The sequence below is a fragment of the Gavialis gangeticus genome, unplaced genomic scaffold (assembly GCF_001723915.1).
Source record: "Gavialis gangeticus isolate Ggan-Ray unplaced genomic scaffold, GavGan_comp1, whole genome shotgun sequence".
Taxonomy (NCBI): domain Eukaryota; kingdom Metazoa; phylum Chordata; order Crocodylia; family Gavialidae; genus Gavialis; species Gavialis gangeticus.
This window is the reverse complement of record NW_017729006.1, coordinates 42,099,755-42,108,494: the sequence shown is the minus strand read 5'-3', so window position 1 is coordinate 42,108,494 and position 8,740 is coordinate 42,099,755. Positions and strand designations below refer to the sequence as shown.

At 46.2% G+C, this 8,740-nt stretch overlaps 1 protein-coding gene across 5 annotated transcripts in view; it reads left to right on the top strand.

Annotated features, from left to right (window-relative positions):
- The window catches only part of TNS3 (tensin 3), a 364,194-nt gene that overhangs the window by 318,963 nt on the left and 36,491 nt on the right, over window positions 1–8,740 (top strand). For all 5 annotated transcript variants that reach the window (XM_019509126.1, XM_019509125.1, XM_019509129.1 and 2 more), the window contains one exon: window positions 6,770–6,941. In XM_019509126.1, the coding sequence (XP_019364671.1) occupies window positions 6,770–6,941 (172 nt within the window). The remainder of the gene's footprint in view (window positions 1–6,769; window positions 6,942–8,740) is intronic.

The window sequence follows — 8,740 nt, the reverse complement described above, 5'->3', positions numbered from 1 at the left end:
GGGGGGGGGAAGGTTTGGGGGGTTTTTTCCCCCCAGTAGAACACAAATATCCAAAACAGAAATATATTTTACAGGATACAGGATCTTCTCCAGTCCAACTTTTCTGGTACACTCTTGAGTGCTTTAAATTCACTCTGTGTGGATGAAAGTTTGACAGGAAATCTTTCTAAAAGAATGGATTCATATGCTTGAAGATTGAAGAGTGGAAGATAAAAGCCACAGATTACATTTCCATGTGCATTCTAAATACAACCATTGATAGGGGCTTTTTTGGGGTAAATATCAATTGACATGGCTTCCTGTAAGTGTTTTGTTAGGAGTGTTTTTGTACCATTCCCTGAACAAGCCAATAAGGATTGATTGAATAGTGGACTTGGCTGCCAAAAATTTCCAAGCATCACACATGGCTTCTTGTCCCTTTACAGCTCTTTTATTACTAGGGAGTTGTTTTAGAGTCTTTTCATCCAGCTTTTAGACTATGCCAGCATGTTCTAAAGGCCATTTAGGTCCTCAACCAATCCAGGATGTGGAGGAGTAGAAAGGCGGCTCAGTGTTCTCCCATCTCCCAACAGTCTTCTCACTTGTGTGAACAACTGAGGATCCAGCCTGAAATTTAGAGTTGCAAGTAGAGGAGTACTGATGTATCGATTGCATGTCAGATCAGCACCGATAAATGGAAAATAAACATTATTGGCTATCAGGTTTTCTGGCCAGTGTAGCCAATAATGTCACCAATAAATACAATATCCCTTTTGGCCGGGGCCCCTGGATGCCGTGTGGATGTGCGCAGCCACACACATGCACATGGCCAGGGATGCAGGCAGGCAGCGTAGAGAGCGGTGCACTGCAGATAAGTCTGTGGAGGGGAAGGGGCATGGGGGAGGAAAGGGATGGGGGGGGCAGATTGAGGCCCCCACAGTGAGAGAGCGAGTGGGGCTGGGGCTAGGGGTGCTGCCCAGCTAGGGCAGTGAATGGGGCCAAGGCAGGGAGCAGGACAGAGCTTCAGGAGGCTCGTCTAGGGGCACAGGGGAGTGGGTCCCTGTCACTGTGTGCACCCCCCAGATTTGTGCGTGGGGCAGATGCAAGCTGCTTACTGTGGGATTGGGCCTCTCCCCCCTGCTGCCTTTCCCTCAGGAGGTCCACGCTGGCCGTGTATCCCATGTCCACTCAGCAGCAGTGGGGTGGCGAGTTGTGCCTCCCACTGCCGGGCAGGCAGGGGGCACGCAGCTGTCTTGGGGATCCCAAGGCAAAGGCAGCAGAGTGGGGAACCCCAAGCCTGCAGCAGGCAACCCACATCCACCCTTGCCCTGCTTGGTTCCGCTCTTGTTAAAAGCATCCCCACACTTAAAATAGCGGTGGCAGCACTTGAATTAAAGCTCATTTGACGAGCTTTAGTTCAAGCGCCGCTGCCGCCACCGTTTTTAAGCACCAGGACCTGATCCCCTGGATGTTCCACCTATGGCTCTGTCATACTCCCTGTCCTGGCCCCAGGTCCCATTCACTGCCCTGGCTGGGCAGCACCCCCAGCTCCTGTCCCACTCCCTCCCTTACTGTGGGGGGCCTCAATCTGCCCCTCCCATGCCCCTTCCCCTCCATATACTTACCTGAAGGGAGCTACTCTCCACACTGCCCAGCTGCATTCCTGTAAATCAGTTATTGGATCAGTATTGGCCAATATGGCTGGTTAATAATTGACTATTGGTATCAGCCAAGTGAATATTTATCTGTGCACCTGTAGTTGCAAGAGGCCAGAATCTGTCCTCTGTATTCAGTCAGGTTGAAAAGGAATTATTTTTAGGGCTGATGCATGAGGAAGAATGGCTAAATCTAACTTTTTTTTCTCTCCTCTGCCATTGTGGAAACCTGGGATAGCAGTGAGAGTGTTTAAATGTTTCACAGAGAAGAGATTTAGTGTTTTCTATTTAAAGAAGGGTTTACACTGAAAAGTGAGTCCATAAAACATACCACTTTCTTGTTTCTTATGTTTATTCAAAATCATCCGCATACTGTTGCAACAAAAAGAACCCACTACTTACTCTTTCTAGCATTACAAAGGCTATGTCCTGGCTCATGTATTACCCCAGTTCTTACCTAGGATCTACTTGCAGACTTATTGTTATTGCCAAAAAATCCAGTGTGCCTCTAAGGCTGTAGCACTGATCATTATAAAAAAACATGTTTTTTAAATCTGTAAACTGTGCAAATTTGACCTGAAGTAGTACTGGGCTTTTAACTTGTCAGCATGTTAAGAGATCCAGGGGCACAGCTTTAACAGGTGCACTCTATTACAAGCACCAATGCTTTACAGACAAACAGTTGCTAACACAGTTTCTTACCACAAGTATGAGAATTCACAGAAACTACAATACTGTGTAGATGAACTATCCCTTGAGCTACAGGGTTAACAGTTGGTCGGGTAAGTGTGGACACTAGATCACACAATAGAGGTTGTAGCTGAACTGCACAGCAGGCTTGTTTTTAATTGAATTAAAAACAAAGCTGCTTTTGTGGGAGGTGTGCCTCTTGATTTGTTGAGACCAGACATGGGAATAGCTGAATAAAAGGAGATCACATTGTGTTGGCAGATTGCAAAGGCTGATTCTCTGCTGCTTTTCACCTTGTTCAGTTTTTTATTTCCATGTAAGGTTGATGTAAAATGCTACTTAAATCAAAGCAACGGTGTTTTATACCCATTTATATGTTCACTTTACAGAGGCCTAAATGACTGCTAAAGTCTCAAAGCAGTGAAAGTTGAAGCCCTGATTTTCTCCCTTTAACAAACATTGTTATCAGTTTTAAAAAATGTGGTTATTTGTTGCATTTGACCGCTTTGGATTGACTGTTTTCACTTTGCTGATATGGCACTGGAGTGGAATAAACTTTGCAATGTTTCAAAAATTCCATTCCTCCTAAAATTTATTGTAACTGCATTCCTAAGGCCTTGTCTACAGTTACCCTTGTTGTGCTCCCAGCCTGCTATGTGCAGGGTTGAAGACACCCACAGGTTCTTTGCAGAATTGAAGTGTAACAGCCAGCCAGGAGAATCCATGTAAATGGGCTTTCAAGCCCTGTGTAGTGCTGTGCTTGCCAAGTATCTTCATGGTATTGCCTTGTGCCAGGAGTCATCACCTGTTAGCTTGGGGAAGAACAGTTGGGTTTTGAAGTAAGGGTGCACCAAGAAAGATTTTCTTGGACAATACCAATGGCTGCTTAACCAGCTATGTCAGCTGATACTGATCTGATAACCTATTTAAAGGAGTGCAGCCCAGCAGCTTGGAGAGCAGTGTCCGGCTGGTAAGTCTGTGGTGGTGAAGGGTGTGGGGAAGGGAAGGGGTGTGGGAGGAGCAGATCAAGGCCCCCACAGTGAGGAAAGGAGTGGGGCAAGGGGCTGGGGTAGGCACTGCCCAGCCAGGGTGGTGAATGGACCCTGGGGTGGGGTGGGGCATGAGGTAGAGCTGCTGGCACCTCATCCGGAGAGCACGGCAGGAAGGCAGGGGCAGCTCCCCACTGCTGCGCGCACCCCTGGCAGAGGCATGGGGGGCATGTACCCCCCAGATTTGTGCACAGGGTGAGGGCAGACTGCCCACTGTGTGCTTGGGGCCAGGGGCTGTGCTGGCCTCATCCCAGTAGTGGGAGGGGGAGGAGTAGTGGGAGGCAGGCTGGGCCAGGGCTGTGCTCAGGACAGGCAGAGGTGGAGCAGGTGGCAGTGGCCCTGGGTGGGGGAGCTATAGCAAATTTTGGGGTGGCTATAGCCCATCTCATAGTCCCCCTTGTAGCGCTGCTGCTCACCCCAAGTGCAGCTCCAGCCCAGCCCCCACCTTGAAGAGGCTGTGCACAAATCTGGGGGGCACATGCCTCCTATGCCTCTCCTGTGGGTGTGCACAGTGGCAGGGAGCTGTGCCCACCTTCCCCCTGCACCCCCCGGACGAGCTGCCCACAGCTCCACCCCACCCTGGGGTCCATTCACCACCCTGGCTGGGCAGCACCTGCCCCTGCCCCAGCCCCTCCCTCACCATGGGTACCTCAATCTGCCCCACCATGTCTCTTCCTTCCCCCATCCCTTCCCCTCCACAGACTTACTGTCAGGAGGCTGCTCTCCAAGCTGCTGGGCTGCATTCCTGGCCACACCCATGCTGCAGCTGCGCACATGCACACAGCATTTATTGGTGACATTATTGGCGACACCAACCAAAAAAAGCCAACTGCCAATAATGTTAATTTTCCTTTTATTGGTGCCAATCTAATATGCAACTGATATGTCAGTGCACCTCTATCTAGGAGGTCTCATCTAGAGCAGATGTTAAAGATGTGATGTTAGGTTGAGTTACGTAGTTCTGCCTAATTACTGATAACACCTTCTAAAACAATAGGTGAGGCAAAGAAATTATACTTTAATGTACAGTAAAACCATCCAACTTGAACCTGTAACGTTGCACCTTTAAAAACTAGTGTAGATGGATCCTGTTGATTCTAACAGAAGCCAAGCCAAAATCAGCCCTGTAGAATTGGGCCTACAGTGCTTTGACATTAGAGGCTTGATATTTGGCCATATTTGTACCAGTGTAAACAAGATCATAATCTACTCTGCAGCTCTACAGCAGGTGCGGATTCAGAATTTTCAAATTTCCCCCTTTCTTAGAAGTAGGAAATATCTTCAGAGTTCAGTTTGTAGACCTGATTTTTCCAATGAGTATAGTAATTGCAAATACATTTTTCCTCTCTCTGAAATTAAATTTTGGGGGTTAGCACCTTGCTACTCCCTACAGTATGTGCGCTATGTTAAGAATTCAAATAGTCTTCACTCAGAGCATTGATTTTGTAGTTTTTGTTATCTCAGGCATTTCTTTTAAGTACCTACATCTACCTTTTTCAACTGATATAACCACTTTGCTATGCTGTGAACTGAAGGTAAAGAAAGACTGTGTTTTAGGCTGGTTCTGCAGTTCAGTTTACAAGGATAAGAGCCTCTACTTTTTCCTCTTCACAGAATCATAAATATTTAGATATGGGAAAGATCTATTGGTTCATCTTAAATGTTCCCCAGAGCCAATGCTGGATTGTTCCCCAGGGTGTGCTTTTTTCGTGTTTTGTTCCAACTTCTTTTACATCTCTGGGCTCAAGTGATAGCAGTTAACTGGAGATTATAATATAATCTCTGTAGTTAGGCTCCAGTTTGCAAAGGTTGAGGTCAGTGGAACTATTCATGCATGTTAACTTATTCAAATCCTGAAGTGTTTGTAGGATCAGAGTGCAAGGCCTTGTCTACATGAGAATTTTACAGATTCAACAAAGAGCTTGTCTACACATAGTGCTTTGTGTTGCTTTAAAATTACATTAGTTTGAAACTAGCACTTAAGCTCTTAAACCCAGTGTGGACACACGTATACGATAAGAACATAAGTCTCACGCTTATCTAATGGCATCTTTCTGTTCAAGGCGGGTTACATGTTTTCCTTTGTGTAAGTGGTTCAGGGGTGGACCCAGGGTTTCCTAAAGTGGGGTGCAAGATAGGTAACCCTTATTGCAGGTGTATCAGCACCCCCTGCTCCCACCCTCCTCTGCCCCACCAGTGTGGACAGATCACACTGTGGGAGCCTCTGGGGAGTTTTTAAAGCCCTCAAGTAAGTGAAAATACCCCATCCCTTCCCCTTGATGCTCAAAGATGGCCCCCTCTCCACCTCTTTCCCTCCCACCACCCCCCTCTCCCCTGCCTGCCCCTGCTGCATTTTCCACCGGGGAGGGGAAGGGGCAGAGAAGTTTCAGAGCCAGCAAGGCAGAGTGGGCCTGGGCTCAGCTAGGGACGGGACAGTGGTAACAGGGCAACTGGAAAGTTCCTGAAGAGTTTCTCCCACCCTGCCTAGTCCCAGTGTGGGAAAGGGGGAGCCCCTATCCATCCCTGCTGCCCTTGTCCCCATCCCCAGCTGAGCACAGCTCCTTGACAGCAGGCAGGAATGGCTCTGTTGCTTCTCTGCTCTCATGACCAGAAGCTAGGAGAAGGAGGGGCAGGGATGGGGAGGAAAGGGGCAGGGAGAGGATGCTTCTCTGAGTAGGAAGGGGAAGAAATAAAGTATTTTCACCTGCTTTAGGAACTTTTAAAAGTCCCGGAGGCCCCCGCACTGTGGTCCAATCCAAAAGGGGGGGTGCAGCCACTCCCCTGAGGTTGATCACGAATGATGTTGAAAAAAGCCTTCAGCAGTCCCAAGAACTAAACACAGATCTGCCAAGTCCCTCTCAAGTGCCCTTTAACCTCAGTTGTGTCCTACTATCTTTTCTCAATGGACAAGACTAGACTAAGAGGATGTACCTCAGTAGCTAAGTGATAGGAAGCTTAGGTATCTGATGAATGGATAAAGGATGTTGTACATGCTGCTAATTAAAACATCTGTCTTACGTTGGAGAGTGAAGAATGGGGGAAAGAATTTTAAATAGTTCATTTTTATCTGTTCACATCTTGAGGGTTAGAGAACGTACCCTGGACGGTAAATCAATCAACTAAAGTAGTGCAGTTCTGTGCCATTTGCCCTCTCTCTCTCAATTGTTCCTTTGCTAGAAATTTACAACAATTAAGGTAAGGTAAAGTTGGAACTTTAAGTGTAATGACAACAGCTAAGATTTTAAATAAAGGTATGGAATCTACAGCACGTCTCCTGTTACATTGAGCAGGAGGGACAGGGGCATTTTGCAAATGCATTTATGGAATCTGTGCTTGAGTTCTCAGAAGACTGATTTTAAAAAAAGCAAAACATGTCTTTCAATTCATTTGCTACAGAATCTCGAAGTTACAAAGAAGGCCTTAACCATACTGTTGTGACATCTGACAGTACCATGGGCACCAATCCTGCTTTGCTGAGGACTGACATACAGATGGCTTCTTCCTGTCAGCGGCCTTTTGCATCTACATGCACCATTTCAAATAACAGCCCTATCCCACAGGAACAACGGTAGGAACTTGCCGGGCCTTTTCTCCCACCTGCCTATCTAATTATTCTGTTGCCAGTCTTCACATGTCATCAGACCTTGCAGGGTGTTAGTACTCCAAAACTGGGGCGCATCAGGTTGAGCCTATACCTGTGGTTCTCAGCCTTTGTAGACTCAAGGCATCCCTTGTTAAACTCAAGGCACCCATTAGAAAATACCAGCTCACTCACTTTTTCACTACAGAAAAATAGTAGAGCAATTCTGTTGCAAAGATTTCAGAAAGACCACAGCAGGTCAGAATGGTTTTAACACAATGGATTCCTATTTGAAATCTCTGGGTTTATCTTGTGAATCATGCTTATACATCTAACAGTGCCAGTGTTACATGGCAGCCCCTAAACCCCATTGAAAGGATCTAAAGGTATCAAAGAGTGCTGAGGCACCCTGGATGAGAATCATTGACCTATATCATCAGCTGGGCCAGCCAGTTTAGGTGTAAAGCATCACCATACCCATGCCGGAGTTTTTGAGCATAGACAAGATTCAGATTAGGACAATACTTAAGTAAGAATACAGTGAAGAATGTACCCGTGGAGAACAACAGTCTGGTTTTTGGAGAGAGCTGAGCACCCACAAATCCAGCAATGTTCAATGGGAACACAGCTTTCCAGTATCAAGTTACAACAATCTGCTTTCGCAGTCCTCAGGCAGGCAGAGCCCCTGCTGAAACCAGTCAGGGTTCTTGGTGAGGGCGTCCTCCTTAATACCATGAGATGGGTGCAGCAAAGGGTAAGGCAGTCTAGTTTCTGGCCCTTTTATGCCCCTTAGTGCAGAGTGGTTGTACTGGGCCATAAAATCTGGAACCAAGTTATAGACGAGACATGACGAATGAGAGTATCAGAAAGCTTGGATACCAAGGGGAGATTAGGAGAACCAGGGTTACCTGCATGACCATCATGATCTTAAATGGCATGCTTATATTGCAGCTGCTGTATAGACTGTTTTTAGAATATTGCAGAAATGATCCACAAAGGACTCTTTCCATTTCAAAATGTATCAAGAGCCAAATCCTTTTAATTCCAGTTACTTGGTTATAGACCCATACACATTTATCAGAATGCTAACAACTCCTTGAAAGTTTCACTGGCAGGTGTTTGGGAAAATCCTATAAAATTTCATATTGAAAATGTATTGGCTCAGAAAGAAAATAATGTTAACAGCGCATATAATTCTATCACTATGGCAGATATTCTCCTTGTGATAAAATGTTCGGAGAATTTCAAATATTGGGAGGAAAGAGTGGATGCAGAAACAAAGTTGATTCCCTTCCTGCTGTCAAATTGGCTTTGAGAACTGATTGTTTTTGATAGGTTATTATTGGTGCACTGCTGATGTGTGCTACTGCTTGGAGATTTGAATCAGTCCCTTTGCAACAAGCAAAGTGGTAACATGTTAAAACAAAGAAGAAAAGAGAGAGAGAGAAAGAAAGAAAGAGAAAAAGAAGGCAGGAGAGAAAGAGAGAAGGAAGGAGAGGGAGAGAGTGAAAGAAATCGATTGATTGATCAAACAACTGACAGTGGAAATGGAAGATGAGAGGCAGAAAATGGATACAACAAACAGGAAAGGAAGAAACAAATGAAAGAAGGTTGTGAACACTGCAGTCAGTAGAGGTCCAGTACTCTACTGCCTGGTTTTTCCCCTGCAGGGTTTCCTACAGGGAAAGGTGAGGTACAGTACTAGTGCTGGCAGTCATGCCCGCCATAAAATTCCATGCCCTACTGTTGATCTTCCCTCCCATATACCTGAGTGTCTAACTATCATA